The sequence below is a fragment of the Lygodium microphyllum genome, chromosome 4, assembly GCF_053477565.2.
Source record: "Lygodium microphyllum isolate KBCC chromosome 4, Lygodium_microphyllum_v1.1.10, whole genome shotgun sequence".
Lineage (NCBI taxonomy): Eukaryota > Viridiplantae > Streptophyta > Polypodiopsida > Schizaeales > Lygodiaceae > Lygodium > Lygodium microphyllum.
The window spans coordinates 49,701,574-49,724,809 of NC_141138.1; the positions used below are offsets into that span (position 1 = coordinate 49,701,574).

General features: G+C 45.3%; 1 protein-coding gene across 1 annotated transcript in view; it reads right to left on the reverse strand.

The window, feature by feature from the left end:
* The window catches only part of LOC148037017 (uncharacterized), a 167,790-nt gene that overhangs the window by 69,237 nt on the left and 75,317 nt on the right, over positions 1-23,236 (reverse strand). The window contains exon 11 of the mRNA XM_087675957.1: positions 21,383-21,502. Coding sequence (XP_087532083.1) covers positions 21,383-21,502 — 120 coding nt within the window. The remainder of the gene's footprint in view (positions 1-21,382; positions 21,503-23,236) is intronic.

A 23,236-nucleotide genomic window follows, 5' to 3' on the forward strand; every position in this document is an offset into this window, starting at 1 on the left:
AATAGATTAGCTAGCTCTAGTGAGCAACAAGTACAACCAACAGACGAAATGATATAAACTATGCAGTAGAAGCAAAGGTCTTTTCACAGTCAATACCTTGCTTCTGTCAAAACCCTCACACCACAAGGCAAGACTTGTAGTTATCTAAAGTTCCATCAATCTTTAGCTTACTACTAAAAATCTACTTCCTCCCAAAGACTTTATTGTGACTTCGACAAGCTACAAAGGTCCAAGTCTCATTTCACTCAATGCCATTGGGGGTATTGAACAGCCTCCTGCCAACTATCTGGCTAAGAATGCGCTATGTAATCAGCTTCTATAAATAGTCATGCAAATGCAACCTAAGATGCAAGCCGGACAAAATTTCAAGGATCCTCCAGAGTGAAATCCGATAGAAGGATTCCCAAATCCGGTATGGTCTACTGGTACCAGTGAGGTAACAAGTCTCACACGGAGGGCCGGGAGTTAAAGAATCCACGGGTGGATCAAGAGCAGATAGCAAACCGGCTCAAAAGGCACTATCTCAGAAGGACTAATGTAAGGAAAGGGCTCTGAATCCAATATAGAAGGCTATAAAATGTTCCACTCATCAAACACAACATATATCCTAACGATCGCCTTGTTTGTCCGAGGATCGAAGAAACAATAGACTTTTGGCTCAAAGGAGTATCCTACAAAAATCAAGAAATCAGCTCGGTGAGAGAGCTTACCTATTTTATCATCAAGGGTGTACCTATAAGCATGACTCCCAAAGACTCTAAAGTGGGAAACTACAAGTCGTGAGCCAAAGAATACCTCACACAAAGTCCTCTCAGAGACCATCACAATCAGGTACAGGTCAAGGAGATACACCAAAGTATTAACAGCCTCAATCCAAAGGCACTCATCAAGAAGCTCTCCAGCAAACAACATGGAGCGTGTCATGTTCATGATCATTCAGATCCTATGCTCTAGGACTCCATTTCATAAAGGAATGTTGATAGAGATAAGCTGGTGTGAAATACCATGCTCCATTAGAAACTTGTAAAACTCATGGAAGGTGAGTTCGCCCCCACTGTCACTTCTCATGCATCCTATATGACAACCAGTCGAGTTATGCACCAACAACACCCAAGTAGAAAAATATGTAAAGGCATTGGACATATGCTTCACAAAGTACACCTATATGTAATGAGAATAATCATCAATAATAAAAAAGAAGTACAACGCGTTGCTCAAGGCCATGGTGGATGTCGGCCCACAAAGATCAACATGAATCAATCTAAGAGAGACCTCAGCTCTATGAGTAGATTGCTGAGGGAATGGGATATGCTGTTGTTTCCCAAGTTAACAAGCTTTACAGACATCCCGCAATAGCTTCACGCAGGGAAGGGCATCAACCATTTGTGAACGTGACAACTCATTAAGAGAACCGTATCCGAGATGCTAAGCAAAAATCCCAAAGGTGCTCAGTGCTTGAAGGCTCTTGTGTAACAAGCTAAAGCTTGGAAGCGATGGAACTCAAAGCCCTCAGCTATTGACTCGAAAATAAATGGCATCATCATATGGTACAAGCCACTAGGTTGTGCCTCACCGTGAGCAATTGCTAAACTAGTGTCACTCAAGGACCTTCACTGTGATCGTTGTGAACAGCACTGCTCGATCCAACAGACAAAGCTGCTGAAGGGTTAATACGCTCAACCCTAGCTGGGGCAACATAGTATACATGATCCAGCATAGCGCGATCTGTGGACCCTAGTCACTAGCAAAACTAATGAAAAAGATAAATCACCAATATCAAATTGGCCATGAGATGTGAAAGCTTAAGGAAAAGATAAAGAAGGAGCACTCGCCATCAATTCCTGCAATTTTTGTTTACATTTTAATCAGTGCAATCGAAAGAATCTATCCTCTTCGGCGATAATGAACCAATACCTAGTTTGAAGAGTTCCTTCATCATGGGCATCACCAATATCTTCCGAAAAAGAGGAAATAAAATCAAAAGATTGAGTAGTAGCATGTCTACTCGACATAGGAGTGAATGAAGGTGAGAAAGTGTGTGGAAAAAATCAAAGAGGTAAAGGTAAAGATGATGGTGGTAGAGAGAAAAAGAGTTTCTACTCCATGCTTGTTTCCAACTCACCATGGCTAGTTCTTTGTGAAGCTTTCATCCTTCCTGCAAAATCTTTAAACCAATGCACCAAATCTAAAGGGGAAAACTCAAATTTACCTTTAATCTGCTCTTGAGCTCAATATATAAGGATGAGATTGTATTCGACTCATGAGATCTCGTAAGGTTTGTGGACTCCACTGTCCAAAGAGACTTTGGCCATATCACGAGGAGAAGCAAGCGCTCTGAAGCCCACTCTGTCTCGTGTCTCGATGTGCTAGGCTTAGGAGTATCATGATAATGTGGTGAAGATGTGTTCAAGGTCATCTTGCCCTCCTTTTGTTCTTGCTTCTTGCCAAGGGCTTTCAGATCAAATATCGAGGTTTCATGGAAGATAACCTTCCTTTGAAACCATGTGCAAAAATACCCTAACACAAAAACATAAATGAAACCATAAGACAAAGCATAAACTCAAAAGAAAAAAGTTAGGTTTAGGGTAGCTCACCAACAATGAATATGGTGAAAATCTGAATTAATATTTGAATGCCGAATATACAATGCCCATGCAACAGACAAACCATGCAAGAATTAAAAGTGTGCCCCGAACTCTGGTGTCTCAAGGACTGAGCAGAAGTGCCGAGTGGGAGAGTGTGTCGTACTCTTGACAAATCACAAAAAAACAAGGCAACCTCCAGATGTCGCACAACAGTGAACGTGGCAGTGTGTGCTGGGGACAATCAGAGGAAAGATAAAATGGCAAACACAATAAGTTGATGATGATTTAATAGATTGACAGTGGCACAAATGCAGGTATTGTGACATGGTAAGATGACGACAATAAAACACACGTATGATGACATGTCAGTCCGAACAACAGCCACAGATCACAAATGCAGCAAGTCACCAGTTTGTAGACAATGTGGACGATCAACAAAAGGAATAGAAATTGATGTAAGACTGCACGATGGAGGCTGAAAACAGGCGCCTAATGGATGTAGAGATCAACGGGCAACTTTAACTGAGATGTTCTCCACGAACGGCATGTGGGCAACAAAGCTAGAGGGCCTAAACCTACAAAAACGAGATTGGGCTAAATGGAGAGCAACCTCCCTATTTAAAGGGAGCTTCAAGACCTTGTACCATGCACCATTTTAAAACTCTCTCAAACCGCGCACCATTTTAGGGTTTTTATTAATTAAGCATTTTTTGATACCTTTAAGTGGCTAATTCAACATATAATGCTTATGTTAGCTCGACAGCAGTTTTTCCACTTGGTCAAATACTCAACATAAATGGTTTGACTGAAAAGTCAATAACCAATTTGGGTTTGAGTGGAATATATTGAGCAATATCCTCAAGCTGCAGGACCTCCTCAATTGAAACAATCAATTCACGTTGTCTCAATTCTCCTTTTAAATGACTAACATGGAATATAAGGTGAATTTGGATTTCTGATTGTAAATCTAGCTCATAGGATATACTACTTATCTTCTTGGTAATCTGAAAGGGACCACAATATCTTGAAGATAATTTATAGCACTTGCCGGTAGTCATCAAATCAGCGTCCTTTGGGACTTTAGGGTAAACCTAGCTTCACTCTCTAAGCTCTCAAGAAGTACGATGTTGGTTAGCATAAAACATGGCATGATCCTAGGTTATTTAAGGGTTTCCCTAGCAATCGTCAACATCCCCTGCATATCATGTAAAAAGTCGACCATGTTGTACATTTTCACTTCCTTGAGTTCAATGGCAATCAGCGCTTTCCGCTCATAACCATACTTCAGCATAAACAGGCTATAACCAGTAGCCGAATGCTTAGCATTGTTATAAGCAAACTCAATCTAAGAAAGGAAGCACTCCCAGTCGGATTGTCTATGAGAGACATGCCAACACCATATCCTCCATGGTTTAATTTGTTCTGTCAATCAGTCCACTAGTTTCAAGATGCTTTAAGAATGACTTGGAAAATCTAGTTTTCAATTTTTGAAAAACCGTTTGCCAAAATTGGACAGTGAACTTAGGATTCTAGTCAGTAACTATTTCATTGGGCAAACCATAAAGTCTGTAAAGATATTAAACAAAGAGACCAATCTACTCATAGCCTTTCACAATCATCTTTAAAGAAATGCATCGAGCAATTTTCATCAATCGGTCATCTACAACCCAAATTGCATCATGACCTCAATTCATATGGGGTTATCCTACTACAAAATCCATAGAAATGCTACTCCATTTTCTATCAAGAATTTGTATAGGATATCACATTCCTCCTTGTCTGTACCATAGTCTTAGCATGCTGTCAATAAAAGTAGCAAGGAACCAAGGCCGAAGTAAAGTGTATGCCAAGGTGTCCGATGCTCGCCACATTGGACACCTTGGACACTCATACAAAATTTTCTTTCGCATATCTTGATCATCGCGCGCACACTTTGCCTTGTTTGAAAAGCAATCCATTATGAATGAACTATTTTTCCGTCATCTTTCTCTCAATAGTCAACTTTCCAGGATCTGCAATGCCAAAGCTTCCGAGGCTACTAGATCCCTCTTAAATTAGTTGCCAAATCTTACCAAAGTGAAGATCATTTTGTTGACACCCCTTCAAAAATGATTCAACATTTTAAAAAAGGATAAGACATTAATGTTGGGTATTTGGCTAAAGGCAACAGTAACTATATTGTTGCGTCCTTTCTATAATAAATCTCAGAGTTAAATTTCTGCATAAGCTCTGCATACTGCACCATACGGCCATGGAGACCAGGATGATCACAAATGTATCTTTAAGAATGGTAGTCAATCCAAATAATGACGCCAAAATTTAAGCAAATGAATGTCAACAATTCTTCTCTTGGGTACTGTAACACATTTGGACATCAATGAGTTTATGGCTCTCAAATGCAATGGGTTGGCTATCCTAATAAAGAATAGTACCTATAGTATAATCACTCGTATCTGTGTGAACCTTAAAATATTTTTTCAAATCAATAATTTACAACATCAATGTAGTGGTAATCAGCTGTTTCAATGTTTGAAAACATTGATCGAGCTCACTAGTTCAAACAACCGGCGGATTAATATGCTTTTTCTTGCTTCAGATAACCTTAAGCAAATGTGTTACGGATTCAACAATACGAGCATAGTCCTTTATGAACTTCCAAAGAAATTCAATAAAACTCAAAAAAGATTTTATTGGCCATATGCTCTATAGAATAGGCCAATCAAGCACTAGTCAAACCTTTTCAATATCAATCTGGATGCCATTAATCAAGATAACATGTCCAAGATATAACAACTACATGCAAAAAGATTCACACTTCGATAGTTTGGTAAACAATTACTCTCATCCTAAGAGACATACGAGGATATACAAATGTTTTGCATGCTCCTTCAACGAATTACTATAAATGAGGATGTCATCGAGAAAAACGACTACCCACTTTTCAAGATATGGATAAAATAAATCGTTCATCATCTACTAGAAAGTTACGGGAGTACTAATCAATCCAAAAGACAATACTGTATTGAAAATGCAGTTCTCAAATCATCCTCTAAAGCTATCCATATATAATGGTAACTGGACCTAAGATTGATCTATAAGGATGTTGAGAGACGGGATGGCTACCAAAACCATATCGATCCTATGGTCTAAGGCATCACCATACAGCGAAAGTCTGATGGGTAATTTGAACGGAATGATATCAGCACACTCATGTAGAAATGGATTCAAATATTCACTCACATTTGAACTCCTATTAATATTAATATAAATTGGATTACATTGCAAATCAAATGATTGAGGTTTTCAATGAAACAAATACTAGTAATAACATTTGGATCAAAAAAACATGTATTAAATTCCAAAGTTGATATCATATGTGCATTAGTTATTGTGATTCAAGAGGATAGATAGTCCTTGATCACATAACCACCATCAAGTTCAAAAGAGAATACAAGAGTTTTATAGTCAATGTACAAATGGGATTACCCCAAAGTCCATAAGGTTTCGATAAGAGCCTTGAGGATGATATTTCACAACATATTAAAGACCATTGTACTGACTTGGGGGGTTGTAGCATGCGTCACAGATAGAGGCCCAGTGTGTGGCTATAAGGATGTTCAAGGGAGCTATTCTTTTCTTATCACTGGACAACATCTGAGTAGTATCTCCACTTCAAATTACTCGCAACTGTTGTGGACCAAGGGACACTACCACAAATGGGAGTTGATTGACAATATCATAGCCTAGTATATTTGGACTACGAGATGCACCCACAATATTGATCGTCTAGATGTATCCACTTTGTAGACTCTATCAAGGATTTGAACAAAGATTATTCACAAATTACACTCTTCGCGGGAGATGGGAAAGGATGAAAAGCAACTCCGAGAGAATGAGAAAGAAAAGAGAGACTTTTTTGAGGACTTGGAATTCTGGTAGTTTCTTCCATACTGCCCCTCATATGGTTTGGCATTAGAGTCCCTCTGATTGATTGTTCACACAACCATTATATTTGTGATGTACTTAGTTGCTCTTCACAAAGTTCCTTGTAATTTATATTTTACCTTAAGCCTTTTGCCAAGGTATTATGAATAGAAATTTATTTTATTAGGAAAAAAAGAGGATTATTTATTTAAAAACCATGGCATACCAAGAATGACATTGACATGGTCAAGGTAATGAGTCAAAATTCCTACCACTCGTTGATGGGCTGCCCCTACTTGCAACCAAAGTTTTATCAAAATCTTGTGTACCTCTAGACGTCCTCCAATGAGTATAATGGATTGTGAAGCACCTTCTTTTGGTAACTCAGCAATAATCCAAAAACATATCGCATTTAGAGCAACGCCTAAGGATCGTCCAAAGCTTCTGTTTGGTATAGATCTTTAATTCTTGTCAATATGCGTCTAACGTCTTCTTTCCCATGTCCAACTCAAACCATTTACAAAAATTTCCAATCCACCCATCAGTTACAAAACACTATCCATGTCTCTAGCTTCGGATGTAGCCCCGCCCACCAAGCATACACCTTCCCCTATAAGAAGATTTGTATCTCTATGATCCACTAAGCGTCATCAAATTGATATAAATCAAAGCAAGCCATCCATTTGGCCAACCATGAATCAATGTTCGTCTCTTCGCATTCCTTCTTCTCTCCTTTAAAGGGATCAAGATGGAATTGAAGAGGCAACCTCCCGATGGCTATGAGCAAAAACGGAAAATAGCGAGTATGCATCTTGGCTAGTCATTGCATATCCTTCATTTGTTCTTTGAGAATCACCACTAGCAATGAAACTCTATCAGATTTAATGGAAGAAGATGCTTCGCGACACTACACATTTTTTTGAAAATAAAGTGTAGCTAATTATATTACTTCAGAAAAAACCCTGAACACAAAGAAGTGCTCATGCTCAATAGACTAGCGGGAGCTCATGCAGAGTCACAGATATATCAAGTATACAAGGCTCTTAGGGCATCTAGGAGAGATGGGGGCAAGAAGCCATGGACGGGGGGTGTATCGCCATCTAGGGTTACCTGCTTGCATCACGAAAAACAAGTCCTAGCCGCCCCAAGTGTGCATGAAATTAAAACGGAGCTCCTGACCAGCTCGAGACTTGCCCTACTCTTGGTCTCATTGGCCGCAAAGGGAGTGGATGATGGAGATCCAGAGCTCTGCTAAAGTCGCTTGTATAGGAAGTCTCTCCCCGCCAAAAACCTCCTGACACCGCACCTTCCAGATATGCCATCCAGTGAGACTCCCTACGATCTCCTATACCTCAGAGCGGTCTGCTATGGACTCCAATACCTGGCAAATGAGTGAAGCCTCCAAGCCGGCCACTGCGCACGACCCAACCTCAATAAAGAATATTGTATTCTGCATCCCAGCCTCATACAAAAGGTGACGGCCCTGGCTAACTGCCTACTAGCAAAAAGCTTCCCAAGATACATCCAAGGCTAGGTGCTATACGGAGGAGGATGTGGCATGCTCCTCTCCACAAAAGTTGTGCCGCCTCACATGACCAAAGATAGTGCTTTAGAGTTTCCAAAACCTGCTGTATGCAACGTTTAGACCCTCCATCTGTAGTGACGGGTTAGACACAAAGATCGAGACAGTGAGTCGTTACGCGCAACAAGAGACAGAGAGAGTGGGTGAGAGTGCAATAGCAAGGAGTGAGCATGTTTTTAGGTACAATGACGAGTGTGTACCTTTAGGTTTTTAGATAGATATATATGTGTAAGTACAAAAGCTAAGGGTGTATTGACATCCGAGCATATTCAACGGCACGAGGCCTTTATTCCCAACAACCTCCCACCTAAAGGCAATGTGGCTTAAGAGGAGAAAAGAATAAGCTAAGTCTAGGTATATACAAAGCTGAAATCCATATATCTATCCAACTCCCATCATCTATCGGCAATGAGCAAACCGCTCTACTAGAAGACCCTTTGTGAGAAGGTCTGCAAGATAATCATCTGTATGCACTTTGACAAGCTCAATGCTCTTGCTGTCAAGTGCATGTCTAATGAAGTGGTACTTCACCTGTATGTGCTTCGTCTTTGTATAAAAGACGGGATTCCGTGCTAGCATGATAGCACTCTCACTATCACAATGGAGAACAGGTAACTCTATGATGCCAAGCTCTCCCACCAGACGTGAAAGCCATAAAGAGACTGCTCCTCCTATAAAAGTAAACACATACCCAAACGTGGACTTTCTGTAGTCCGCATCAACAGCATAGTCTGTATCCATAAAGCCAACAACATATACCTTTTGCTTTCCAAAGCAGATGCACAACTCCTTTCTGCCTTTGAGGTATCTCATAATACATTTCACTGCATTCCAATGCTTTTTGCCAGAGATTGCCATGTATCTGCTAACCACTCCCACTGCAAAGGCAATGTCAGGACGTGTAGCAACCATAGCATACATCAAATTGCCAATAGTTGAAGCATATGGTATCTTGGCCATTTCAACCTTGTCATCATCAGATGTAGGGTTGTCCTCTGCACTGAATTTCACATATGGAGACAATGGAACCCCAATCGTTTTCCCATCCCTCCATATTGAAACACTCAAAACCTTGGAGATATACTCCTGCTAAGATAGATAGAGTAAGCCTTTTAATATATCTCTGGGTATTCGCATGCCAAGAATGTGATTTGAATCACCAAGACCCTTCGTGTCAAAGCTGCCATGAAGACTTTGCTTCAGTGAGTTCAAGGCATGTATCCCTGCCAGCAATCAGTATGTCATCAACATACAAAACCAAGATAATCAGGCTGTCATCTGCCGCCTTCTTGGTGTATAAGCAATGATCCACTTGACTTCTAAGAAAGCCTTCAGACTGCATGAATGTATCAAACTTATGATACCATTCTCTTGGTGCTTATTTCAGCCCATACAAACTCCTTTTGAGTTTACATATCATCTTTTCTTTCCCTTTTTCCACAAACCATTCAGGTTGCTGCACATATATGTCTTCATGCAAGTCACCATGTAAAAATGCAGTCTTTACATGCATCTGTATGAGTTGCATATCTTCAACTCCAACCAAGCCCAAAATGGTTCTCAATATAGTCATCTTGACTACAGAAGAGAAAATCTCATCAAAGTCAATTCCATGCTCCTACTTGTACCCCTTTGCAACCAATCTTGCTTTGTACTTTGGTAAGGAACTAGAAGTGACCTTCATCTTCTAAACCCATTTGCATGGAAGTGTTTTCTACCCTTAAGGCAACTGCACCAAGTCCCAAGTGCCATTTTTCTGAAGAGATTTCATCTCTAACAACATGGCTTTATACCATTTCTTGATGTTCTATCTGTCCATTCCTTCCTTGAAGCAAGATGGTTGACCACAGTATGTCAACATCACATAATCAAACACATTGTTTGCACCAAGAACAAACATGTCACGTTGTCTAGTAGCCCTAGATGATCTCCGAACCCAATGATCATTGTTTGCTAGTTGTTGAGCATTTTCTTTTTTTTTCCAAGTATAATGTGGCTGATTATATTACTCAAAAAAACTCATTACAACAGAGTGCTCATGCTCAACAGAATAAACTGGAGCTGATGCAAAGTCACCACTACATCATGTATACAAGCCTCTCAGGGCGGTCTAGGGGGGATGGGGGCAAGAAGCCATGGGGGAGGGGTATATCGCCAAACGGGACTGCCTGCCTGCATCACGAAAAATAGGCCTTGGCCGCCCCACGTACGCATGAAGTGACCACGGAGCTCCATACGAGCCCTGAACTCGCCCCGCACCTGACCCCATCCGCCGCGGAGGGAGTGAATGATGAAGGTCCATAGCTCTGCTAAGGTCGCAAGTGCTGAGAGTCTCTCACCGCCGAAGGCCACGTGGCAGCGCACCTTCCAGATATGCCATCCAGTAAGACTCCCTATGATCTCCCATATCTCTGAGCGGTCTGTTGTGGGCTCCAATACCTGTCGGATAGGTAAAGCTTCTAGACCAACCACTGCACATGACCTTGCCTCGATTATGAAGATTGTGTCCTGCATCGTGGCCTCGTACAGAAGGTGACGGCCCTGGCTAACTACCTGCCAACAAAAAGCTCCCCATGAAATATACCCGAGGCTGGGGGCTATACGCCGAAGGATACGCGGCATGCTCCTCACCACACTAGCTGCGCCTCCTCACAAGCCCAAAGGCAGTGCTTTGGGGTTTCTAGAAGCTGCTGTGTGCAGCGCTTACAACCTCCCTCCTCCTGCATCTGGGCAAGCCACCGCCAATCCTCCATGTGCCACCAACCATAAAAAATACGACACCCTCCTCGGCCTCCAGCTATCCCATAGGCAGCGGCAGAAGGTCCGTTGGAAGGGCTCCGTGATGCTGTGCTCCGCCCAGTGTCTACTACGTGACGGTGCCCAGTCCATATCCTCTTGCATCAGTGCATGTCTACCAATCCTGGCAGTGTATTCTAGGAACCTGGGTGGCTTTTAGAAACCGCAGAGGCCGGCCATAGCCACTCTCCTGGGTCCCACTCCAACTCATCAAGTGGTCTACCCTCCCAGATCCAAAGGCGCCACTCCTTGAGCTCCATCTAGAAAACATAGGGGTCCAATCGCCAAGTCTTCCCCTGAAGACCCACCACCCGAATCCTTCTCCATGAGAGGATGGCAATCCCCTCATCCTGTTGCCCTCTATCAAGGGCCAGACATCCCCCCTCTTGAACGGCAAAGAAAGTCCCCTGGGGGGCGCCACCCACTCTACCTGCCACCTGAAGAGGGATGCTTGCTGGAGAGAACCTAGCTGCCCATACCTCCCCAGCCTCTATCGGTTCTCATATCGGGGGGGAAAGCCACTCCGGAGGTATTGCTGCGTCTAACTCTCTTCTCCTCAACTCCACTCCTCTCATGCACCCTGATACTCGCTATAGCACCTCCTTGTCTGCCATCCTGTATACCTCCCACCATGTCCTGATGGAACGAGCCGGGCCGGCCTCCCACCCAACCCAATGGATATGGGGGCGCTCACCTATCTGTGCCCCTTCCCTATCTTTGACCTGGAGGTTCCAGATCACTGGCTGACAGTCTATTTTCTCCAGGCAACCCGGGGGGCTCTGGATTAAGGCCATTAGAGGCCCTGCCACACGCGGAGTAGGCTCGGCAGGAAAGGTGATCTGGGCGGGGTAATCTGGGCTGAAGTGAAGATCCATCTCAGGGACGGCCTCCACTCCCCGCCAAGCCTCAGTTTACAATCCTGAAGGCCTTCCTAGCGCAAATAGTGCATCACAAAAGAACACATGCCCAAGGTATTGGAGGCTCGCACAGAGGGAAAGTGGGCTATTTATAGGGATGGATGAGTCATCATCATTGACAAAAGGACTTCATGACGGTACGAGGCCTATGAGACACTTCGGATGTCAATATGCAATTGTAATGGAGCCCTACGCTTGGATACTGGTTACTTTAAAGATAGCTTCTAAAACATAGATATAGCAATGTACACAGAAACACACCAATGTAAAGGTAGCCGACTACCAAAGGTGTGGGGATATAGGTGGGAAAGTGCATTTTGTCCAGTAGCTAGAAAACTAGCAAGCACTAGGGATTCTGGAGGTGTGGCCATACTATACCGGGAAGACCTCAGTACCTTCCAGGTCTGCCCACCTGGTGTGAGACCGCGGACAACTAGCTTGCCCAAGAGGGCCATACTCTGATATTTTGGGTCTATGATCCCAAACCCTCCCTCTCATCGATGTCATATGATGGTCGCCCATGCCACCTTGGCCCTAGAGTCTCTGGAGCCATCAGACCCCAACCAAAGGAAATTCCGCACCAGGCGGCGAAGCTGTCCTATGCACGATGAGGAGAAACACCAACACGAGGCGATGTACCAGGCCGTCGCTAGGAGGACCTATTTAACCACCAGGGCTCGACCGGCTAGTGAGAGGCCAGCCGTGCTCCAATAGGTCAGTTTCCTCCTAATAGACTCTAGAACAGGAGGAAACTGCTAGGTAGGAATGATATCAAGTCCCACCTAGAACCCTAGGTATCGGACGGTCTGCCCTCTGCTCACCCATCTAAATCCCAAGTGGACGCCCCACTCCGTGCTGGAGTCCGGGTCTGTGAGGAAACCAACCGACTTCCGCCAGTTGATTTTCGCACCCGCTGCAGTGTAGAACACATCAAGAGCCAGCCTCATTCTTTCCAACATCACCTCATCGTCCTCTATGTAGAGGCTTGTGTCCTCTGCGTACTCTGAGTCTAACAACTCAATCTCCTCTCTCACTGGAAGTCGAAGGCCGTGTAGTCCGCTCACACGTGACCTGAGGATATGAGACATCGCCTCTGCAAAGAGTAGGAACAGGTATGGGGCCAAGGGACAGCCCTCTCGGACCGATCTCTCCAGCCGGAACTCCTCCCCTCGCTTTCCGCCTATGAGAACCCTGCAAGTGGCTGATCTGTACAGGCAGGAGACCTCGCGAATCCAAGCGTGGGGAAATCCCAACTTCACCATGGTACCCTCTAGGAAATCCCAGTCCACCCTGTCATAGGCTTTCTCAAAGTCCAAGAGTAGTACTGCTTGTCTCTGCCCACTATGCCGAGCCCACTCTATCGCCTCAAAGAATGTAAATACATTGTCTAGGATGCTCCTATCCTAGACAAAGCCTGTCTGTGTGTCATGAATGATATCTGGAAGCACATGACGTAATCGTCTACCAGTTATCTTTGCCAGAGCCTTATAGGCCACTGACAATAAGGTGATCGATCTCCACTAGGATAGCTCCAACCGGTCTACCCCTTTGGGGAGAAGACTGATAAGGCCTGCCGAGAGTCTCCCTGGCATCTGTCCTGAGGTGAAGATCTCATGCAGAGCCCTTAGTAGGGGATCCTTCACCACCTCCCAATAGGTAGTGAAGAAGGCCTTAGAGAGGCCATCCTCCCCCAGGCATTTTTTCCCATCCTATGTATGGAAAGCCTGCTCTAGTTCCTTCTATGTGAAGGGGACTAGGAGGGCGTGTCCTGTCTCCTCTGTGACGAGGGACGGGATGTGATCCCATACCTGTTGTCTGCATCTCTGTCCTCTAATTGAAGATGTCTCCTGCTGGAAGAGATGTGTGTAATAGTCGGTGGCAATCTCCATCACCTCATCAAGGCTAGAACAGGTCCTCCCATACTGGTCCCTAAGGCTGCGTATATGCTCTCCGGCGGTGCGGGGCTGGTGCACCTGGATGGAAGAACTTGCACATCGTGTCTCCCTTCTGCGCCCAAAAGGCTAGTGAATTGCGGAAAGAGAACTCCAAGTGCCTGTGCTCTCGGCCAGCAATGGCTACACGCGCGCACACCTCCTGTGCGTGGAGGATGGGGTTCCCTGGTGCCTCCTGCAACAATCTCTACGTAGCTGCCAAGTGTTCTCTCCTCCTCCCAGCACTGCTGCCTGGCTTGTAGGGCTGCCTCTTGGCAAATTCTACTTGACTCGGCTAGGACCTCTGCAACCTCCTCTGCTATCCTGTCCCTCCTAACCCACTCTCTGGTCCAGATCTGCTCTATCTATCTCAACACCTTCTCCCTCCTATAGATCGAGTCAGGGATCCGACAGGATCATGTATGCAGGGCGGATGCTGGGGGATCAAGTGCCAAGAGAACCGGGCAGTGATCGGATAGTGTGGTGCCTGCCAACTACTCAATCTGGCCTCCACGAGAACCTCCCCACTCTCCCACATAAAACCTGTCCAACCACTCCAGCAAGGCTCCACTTAGCCACCTGTAACCCCAAGAAAAGTCCAACGACCTCTCCCTCCTGTGGAAGTCAGGGTCTTTCTAAGCATCCCGTGCTCCGACTACAAGCAAAAAGACCTCCCATTCCTCCTGCTCCTTCCCAGCTATGCCCTGGTAGTTTCTTCCTCTGCCCTGTTGGTCCTCCAAAGCCTCCAGATTGTTGAAATCTCCTCCAACAATCTAGGAGTCCACCTCTGGGAGTCCATCTACAATTTCCACCCAAAACCTGCCGCGTGCCCTAACCTCCGTAGGGGCATAGACATTGAGGACTCCAATACACGAGTCCCCAATATCCAGTCTGATCCATAGAGCCCTTCCTTCCACTATCGTCCCGTGGTCTCGTACACAGGTGGTGAGACTCGGACCAACAGAGGTGCATATGTCTCCTCTTCTGGAGTGGGCACCTATGGCTTGCTCCCAATAAGTATGCGAGCTGCTCGGCAATACCTTCCCAACCCGCTCAGCCTAGGCGAGGGTGAGCTTGTGCTCCTGCAGTAACAAGATGTCTATCCGTCCAGCAAGGGCAGGCTGCAGCTCCTGCCGGACAATCAGCTTCCTCGAGCCACGTGCCCCACTGTAGTGGAGACTGTTCACATTCCAAGATTGCAAGGTGTAGACTCATGGGGAAACCTGTGACTAACCGAACAAGCATTTGTTCGGTGTGGAAGCTGCAGATGAGGAAGAGAGATTGCGAAGCATGTTTTGCTGCCGGTCTGGATGGTGAGCTCCAATCCCCCATAGTGGCCCTCGGCCGAACCATAGGGGTGATAGATGCTCCAGGTGGTACTATCAATGCATCTATTAGCCATACTGAAAACCACGACTCCGTACATTGGTAGAAGCGGGCCACCTGTGCTGGGGGCCACTCGATTACGTCCCTCGACACTCCCCACTGTGGAGGGGCTCAAAAGATAATGCTCAAATGCAGGATGTCGGCGCGAGCCCACCAATTAATGTCCATCATGCAACCTGGCCTCTGTTGTGTGAACAGTGCTAGTCCTTCATCTCCCATCCACTCGGAGATATGATCTACCACCTGACTCTTCAATTCCTCCGCAATCTGTATAGTCGTCCACTCCTCTGAGAAGGATGACTGAAAAAAGAAAGCGTAGTTTGGTCCATCCGATGGCGCTAATAGGTGGACCTTGCCCCTCCTTGACTTACGAACCACGAAGATCCCCACCTCTAGAGATAGTGGGAACTCTCCACACTCCGCAACTCGCAGGTAAGACCATGGACCACTGCAAAAAAACTCTTATGGCAGCAGCTATGCCTGTCTCGGAAAGTATGGCGGGCGGCATGGGTAGATGAGCTGGTGGCTGTGTGGACGGGGGGGACTGCTGGTGTGCAAACGAGGTACGTGTGTGTGGCTCCTCACCTCCTGTGAGAGGAGGGGGAGTGGGTTTGGGGGGGCTGGCCTGACCTTGGTGCGGATCAGGGGGAGTGCTCAGTAGGGGGGTGATGGGGGTGGAGTGGATCGCACTATGGTGGGATGGCTAGAGATGCATGGTGGGTGTGGGGAGGGGGTGGTAGCCCTGGCAAGGGGGGCTGTGGGCCAAGGTCAGTAGAGGGGGGGGAATGAGGAGGGTGTGGGTGAGGGGCCTGTGGGGGCTCCGGCGAGCCAGTCTGTGGCTCATGTGGAGAAAATGGGGGGGATCAGTCCTGTTGGGTGGGGCGGACAGGGGGGGCTATGGGGTACTCTGCCGAAAGGGGGGCGCTCGTCCGCCATCACCCTGCTGACGAGGCTGGGCCTGAGGGGCTGGCTGCGACCCCCCTTGCCATCTCCCTCTCTGTCGCCTCTAAACCCTTGTGAAATCGTCAGCGTCCACCTGCGGACCTATGGGCGGAGCCGCCTTGGCTCCAAGCCATGTATAAACTGCTGCCTGATGCCCAAAGTCGCGGCAGTGCAAGCACTGCCCTGGTTGCCTTGTCACAATGACCTACTGCCTAAAGGAATGCCTGCCTGCCTCAATCTCTAGGAACTGTGGGATATTCTTGACCTCCTTCACTGCCACCCGTACCTTTGGGACCCCTGCCGCTGTCACTGCATCCGCGAAAGACGCGGGAAGGATAGTGCCAAAGAGCCTCCCAAAGTCTTCTACCAACTGGCGATACTCAATCACCACGCTGGGGAAGAGGAGGGTGACCAGGTGTCGAAGAAACCTGTTGTGGAGTGCAAACGCCTCCACAGTGAAGCCACTGTACCAAGGGACCATGTATATGACCCCCTTCATTGATGCATATGGTGAGCTGGCGAGTAGCTTGCGAGCTATGTCTGCCGAACTGAGGCGGACCATGAAGATCCCTTGGCCCAACAGGACCGCCTCCATGATCTGCGCCGTGCCGATGCTTAGCATGGAGTGGAGCCATTCCCGACGTTGGGCCCTAGCTGGGAAATGTCCTACTACCTGACTATAAATTATTGTTTTCATTAGCTCTAGCTCCTTCGCTCGGACGGCTAAGAGTTGCTCCTCAAAGAGAACTACGCGCAAGGTGTTCGACTGGGGGCACTTGGGGAGTACACTGGTGTCTGACCAAAGGTTTCCATTGCTCGTCTCTTCTAGGAGAACCTACCTATCGCGTTGTTGTGCTGTTGAATGAGGAGTTGCTACAGGGGGAAGGAGCAACTAGGTGTTGGAGGGGAGAACCGGCCAACCAGGGGGACAGCCAGGCAGGAGGAGAAAACGGCAGACAAGCGGCCGTTACACAGCATTGGGGCGAGGCGCGCGAACAGGACTGGGACGCGCGAATAGTGCTGGGACGGCCACGATCAGTCGGACAGCGGGCGAAACAATCGGACAGCGGCCACGATCAATCGGATGGCGCAAACAGTCGAACAGCGGGCGAAATAGTCAGACGGTGCAATCGGACGGGCGACCAATCGGATGGCGCGTAGTCAGGGCGGGGAGACAGCAATGCGACATGACAGTTGAGCATAAATCTGGCACATTGTTGAGCATTTTCAGCTTGCTATCCTGGCATTTCAACCTGCAAATCAACATTAACAGCTTGCTATTGTGGTTGTTCCTACACATGTAGTGGCTCATTATCAATTGGCAATAGTTGGTTGATCATTTCCAACATCATTTTCTGCATTTACAGGTTCATTTACAACAAGTATTTGTTGTTGTACAGTAGGCACATTTTGCTGTCCAAAAGGCATTTCTTCCTGGAACACAACCCTAAGGACCTCCTCAGTCTTTTCGGGTTGTTTATGCATGCGATCTTCCCAGAGGATAACATCATTGCTGTGTACTACTTTCCTTTTCTTGGGATCCCATAATCTATACCTCATTCACCCTCATCACCATATCCTAGGAAAATGCATTTACAGGACTTTGGCTCAAGTTTACTGTATTTTTCTTTACAAATATGCACAAAAGCCTCGCAGCCAAACACTTTCAGGTGAGCATATGAAGTTGGCTTGCCCGACCACGCTTCTTGGGAAAACTCCCCCCTCCCCCCCCCCCCTCCCAAAACACCTATTTGGTGACCGATTCATTAAGTGAACGGCTATCATAGCAACCTTTGCCCAAAACCCACGAGATAATGCAGCATGAGACAACATCGTACGGACCTTATCCTCTATGGTCCGCTTCATATGCTCTACAACTTCATTTTGGGGTGGATTATAAGGGGTACTAAGCTCCCTCTTTATCCCTTGGCTGTCACAAAATGTCTGAAAGGCATTTGACACATATTCCCCACCATTGTCAGAGCGAAGACACTTAAGTGTCTTATCTGTCTGCTTTTCAGCCAATGCCATGAAATTTTAAAACTTGTCAAGCACTTCATGCTTGCTACGAATAGGATAAACCCATACCTTTCGTGTAGCATCATCGACAAAGGTGACAAAATATTTCTTTCTCCCTAAAGATAATCCTGACATCTGACATACATTTGAATGTACTAACTCTAGAGGAGAAGATTTCAAAGAAAGAGACTTTTTATGAGACGTCTTTGCATGTTTACCATAAATACAATGATCACAATGCTCGAAATCAGCATAACGAAGACAAGGCAAGTAACCCAAACAAGAAAGCACTTTCATTCCTGTTTGAATCATGTATCCCACAACTGGCCATGCCACAAACAAGCGCTTGGTTGCTCAATCACGGCAACAACATGATCACTCACACTAGATATATGGAGAGGATACAAAGTATCACTTTTACAACCTCTGGCAATCACTCTAGATCCCTTACAAATATTCCATTTTCCATCACCAAAGATGGTATGAAAACCATCATCATCTAGCTGCCCTGTGCTAATCAAGCTCTTGTTGAGCTGAGGTACATGCCATACATGCTGAAGTGTGAAGAGAGAGCCATGCCGAAATTGCAATTGCACACTACCAATACTTGCAATGTCACATGCATAGTTGTCCCCAAGATGGACCATACCATGTCAACACCCTGTATAGGCAGAGAACCACTCACGATGAGGGGTGACATGAAAGAAAGCACCTGAATCGCGAATCCGAGTATGCATGTCAACATCTGTATCTGCAAGTAAAGCATGTCCACCAAAGTGTGAAGAGACCAAAAGGACGTCATTCCCACTGTCACTGTCATGAGTGACGACATTCACCTCTTTAATCTTAACACTGCTCTTCTTGGGTTGACCCTCTTCCTTGCTATCATCTGTCTTCTTGTCCTTTCCTTTCTCTTTCTTCCATTTGTAGTAGTCACGTTTAAAGTGACCCTTCTTGCCACAATGATGGCATTCAATATCCTTACCACGTGATTTACTGTGTCCCTTGCTATCAGATTTACCTTTCTGCTGTGATCTGCCCCTAGTATGCAAAGCACTCGAAGACTTACCGGATGCATCCTTCTGCCCATTCATTTCTTCCATGAGTAGAGCACTCTCTACATCAGCATACAAAAGTATTGCATTAGAATTTCTCATAGCAGTCCTGAATGTATCCCAACTCTATGGCAAAGTGCAAAGCAAGAACGTAGCCTTAAACTCTTCATCAATTATGAACTTCAAGGCAACCAGCTGGCTGAAAATGGAGTTAAACTCACTCAAGTGAGTAGACATTGTTGTACCCTCTTTCATACGCAAATCCATAAGCTTTTTCAGCCAATACACTTTGCTTGTGGCACTTTTTTGGGCATATAGTTCTTCCGGTCGAGTCCAAATAGTATAGGCAGAATCCAAACCTTGAATATTACAGATTATTGCTGTCATTGCTGCTAGCCATGATTTTCAGCCCAAATGTAACCAAAAAATAGCAAATGCAGGCCCAAAACTGCAAAGTTATGTGCTTGTTCGAGCTTCTTTACGTGCATCAGATTATTGCTGTCATTGCTGCCAGCCATGATTTTCAACCCAAATGTGACCAAAAAATAGCAAACGCAGGCCCAAAACTGTCACCCAAGTGACCAAGGTACAAACAAGTAGCAACCAGCAATAAATAACCACGTAGAAGCACAGATTTCAGATCTGTAATTAAATTTTCAGAAGCAACAAACCATGTGCTACAGCATTCCACAACTGATTACAGCTGTTCCAAGGGCATATGCATCACATTACATGAGAAATCCCAAATTTTAGCTGCAATTTCTGTTGTACATGTGCCCACGGGATAAAATTTGACACGAACGGTCAAAAAACCCCAAAACTTTGTGCTCAAAGCATCAACCACACATCTGCATTTTCTCTGTCATACATAGGACAGGTCAATTTTGCCAAAATAGAGTAATTTCAGCGAAATCCCCAAATTTTACCAAGTGTTGATGTCCAAATTGCATGGAATTCAACCTGCATGTACATAAAATGACCAAATGCTGCACAGATTTTGCCCAAACTGCAAAAGCCCCAACTTGCATGGCATCCAATGTGCATCAATATTGAGAAATTGGGTAATTTTCAGCCCAATTTGTGCATGTACATGAAAAGCCCCAATGTCGGGGACAAAATGTCACAAATTCCTGCAATTTCTGAGACAAATTTGCTTGTCCTGCATCACATTCCCCAAATCTAGGAAAAGCGCCAAATATCCTGGACCACAATTGCACAATTCTGACCTTTTGTTCCTGGAGCGTGAAACCCTGGTTAGAGGAAGGAGCTTGAAGAAATATTTTTTTGAAGAAAAAAGAATTTTTGGATGACAGATCTGTTGTCAGGCCTGTCCTCGCCTCGCTAGTCTCGTCCCCGTCGCGCGCTCGCCCCACTGGTCCTGTCCTTGTCACGCACCAACAGTCGTCGCCCGTAACCGCTACCCACTGCCCACTTGTGTCGCCAGCGCTGCAGTCGTCTCCTGGTCGCATGCACCTTCTGGCGCCTTGTTGCGGCTGCCCGCTGTTGCCGTCATGTCTACTACAAGTCGCCTGCCCCCTGTGAGCTGTCACCTGTCATCGAGACTGCCTGCTCATTCCTTGGTACACACAGTAGATGGACTCACCAGTAGCTGCTGCTCAGCCTCCACATATAATCAAACTACTTTGAGCCTCCTCCAATACAGTGCCTCACGCTGCAAGTCTCCAGCACACTACACCTCCTCAAACAAAGACAGAGGAGAAAGTGCTAAAGAAGGACAGAAGAGGTTCAACCCTCAACTCCAAACCTTGCCTTCTCAATCTCAATATCTCCCTCTCTTTCAAGCAACACTCACACCTGCAACAGGCTCCAAGTCTCTAGCACACAACTCCACCTCAAACAAGGAGAGAGGAGAAAGTTGTTAAGAAGAACAGAAGAGGTAGCTGCCCTCAACTCCTGACCTTGTCTTCTCATTCTCATTATTTCCCTCTCAACTCTCCCTCTCTCTAAAGAAACAGCCAGATGCGCAACAATGCTACCCTGTTACATTTTCCTTGTAACTATTGCAGTTGTTAGCACAATCAGTGTGAAATATCCAGTGAATCAAACATCCCCATAAGTTTGGTTGAGATCATATAATGCAACTAGATAGATACCTTTGTCAAACAAATGAGAACAAACAATTTCATAATAAAACCATGAACAGAAGACACCCAGTTTCGTCTCAACAGACCTATAAAAGAATACATTATTTTTGTTTCCATGCAGCAAGATTCCCAGTACCAACCTGGAAGACTAGAGACAGAAACATCAACCTCGCCACCTGTGGGCCCACGCATAATGACATGTTCTGACCGTGGTGTGGAAGAGCCTACAAGCAACAAGCCACCAATTTTGGATCTTCCACCTGCAGGATGCAGGTGGAGACGATTTCTCAGACATCTGTGTACAAGCACTGTTATATACACCATAATTTAGACTTCATGCTGTAAGGAAAGTTGACCTTCTAGAAGAATTCTGTACATATCTTAAACAATGATTTCCTTGCATGGCAGACTATGTGTAGCAAGGACCACTTAACAGAATAAAAAGAATGTAAAAGTAGCTCGTTTCATATTTACTGAGTGGTAGTGTAAGCATGTCGGCAAGATAAATGATCATTTCCTCAATTTCACAAGCAATCAATGTAATGTTTAGCCCTGACTTCATACAATTTCCTGTTCTTTGGAAAACAAAAAAAAAGCATGTGGCAACTTTTGAAATGATGCACCAGAGAACCCTCAAACACTAGGTTAACTTGTTCACATTTTTGCAGTCAATAACTTATGTTATGGATAAAGCAACATGATTCAAGCAGCCAACCACAACGAGGAAGCTCCAACCACACATCGGCTAAAGCCTCCTAGAGGGAAGTTTCAACTACAAGTTTGCTAAAGCAAACTAGATCCTTGCAAGGAACCAAGATCTGGATGGTAGATAAGCTGACACTCACCCAGCTCAAGAATAGGAAACAAGAATTGGCCAAAGTACACTAAGCTCGAAGACAAGGAAAATGGACAGTCTACAAACAAGGCAGAGCTGTCATTGTGGAGTTCTTCCAGACATTGAAACCAGAGAGGAAGTGACCATCTAAAATGCCTAGATGAATCTTTTGATACTTTGCAGTCCTATCCAGTAAGGATCGGTTGATCTTAGAGTCTGGTTTTACTTTGTTTTCTTTACTTTTTCACTTGACTATGCCTTTTGGCACCCACAATAGAATGTAGAAATGATGATTGATGCAGTTGATTTGTCCTTTAGGTCAGTTTTTTCATCAAGGTACTACTTCTCTATAGAGACAAAAGATATCTACTCAACAGAGATCTTCAGACTATTATATGATGTCAAACGCCACACTCCATTATATGAGACTTGAGCTCACTCAGCAATTCAATGAGACTCTACATACAGAAGCAGGTGCAGCACTTCCATACTCATAGCCCACACAAAGAGCTCCCTCCGGGGTGATACCTCAGAACAGCTGGTATAAAAAAACTTGTCACGAGACCAAGGCTTATTTATAAAGAGGTAGCATTGGGATCCACTATCCACGAACAAGCATAGCTACTCATTAGATGCCTCATATAGCACAAGAAAAGGGCGTTCTTAGCCCCGAAAGAAAGGGGCATTCTAAGCCCACTTAAAGAGAGACTTGTACTAGTTATTCTTGAGCCAAGACTTTACAGAGGCTTGGCCGCTTTTTAGAGAGCATTGCCCACTCATACCCATTACATCTGGATACATGGGGGCAGCATATAGCCAGTCTTTAAACAATGGCAAGTCAGCCTCCTCTCCCTGATCCACTACAACATTGCCCATAGACATCTACTTTATTTATAGTGAGTAGGCCTGTAGGGTCTGAGAGGCTATTAAAAAAACTCCGTGGCTAATAGACATAAGGCAGAGGATCATGATGGTCTCCTTACCCAAAAACTTGCTGAGTATGGAGCTCTCGAAGATGGACCAACACGCTATGGTGGATGGAACTCCATGGAGGTGAGAGAAGAGAGAGTGAGAGTGAGAAATAGAGAGAAGGATTGGCATACGCCAATCTATGATGCTTCTTTGCCCTGCCTTTTGTACTCTTTTCTGCCATCCTAGT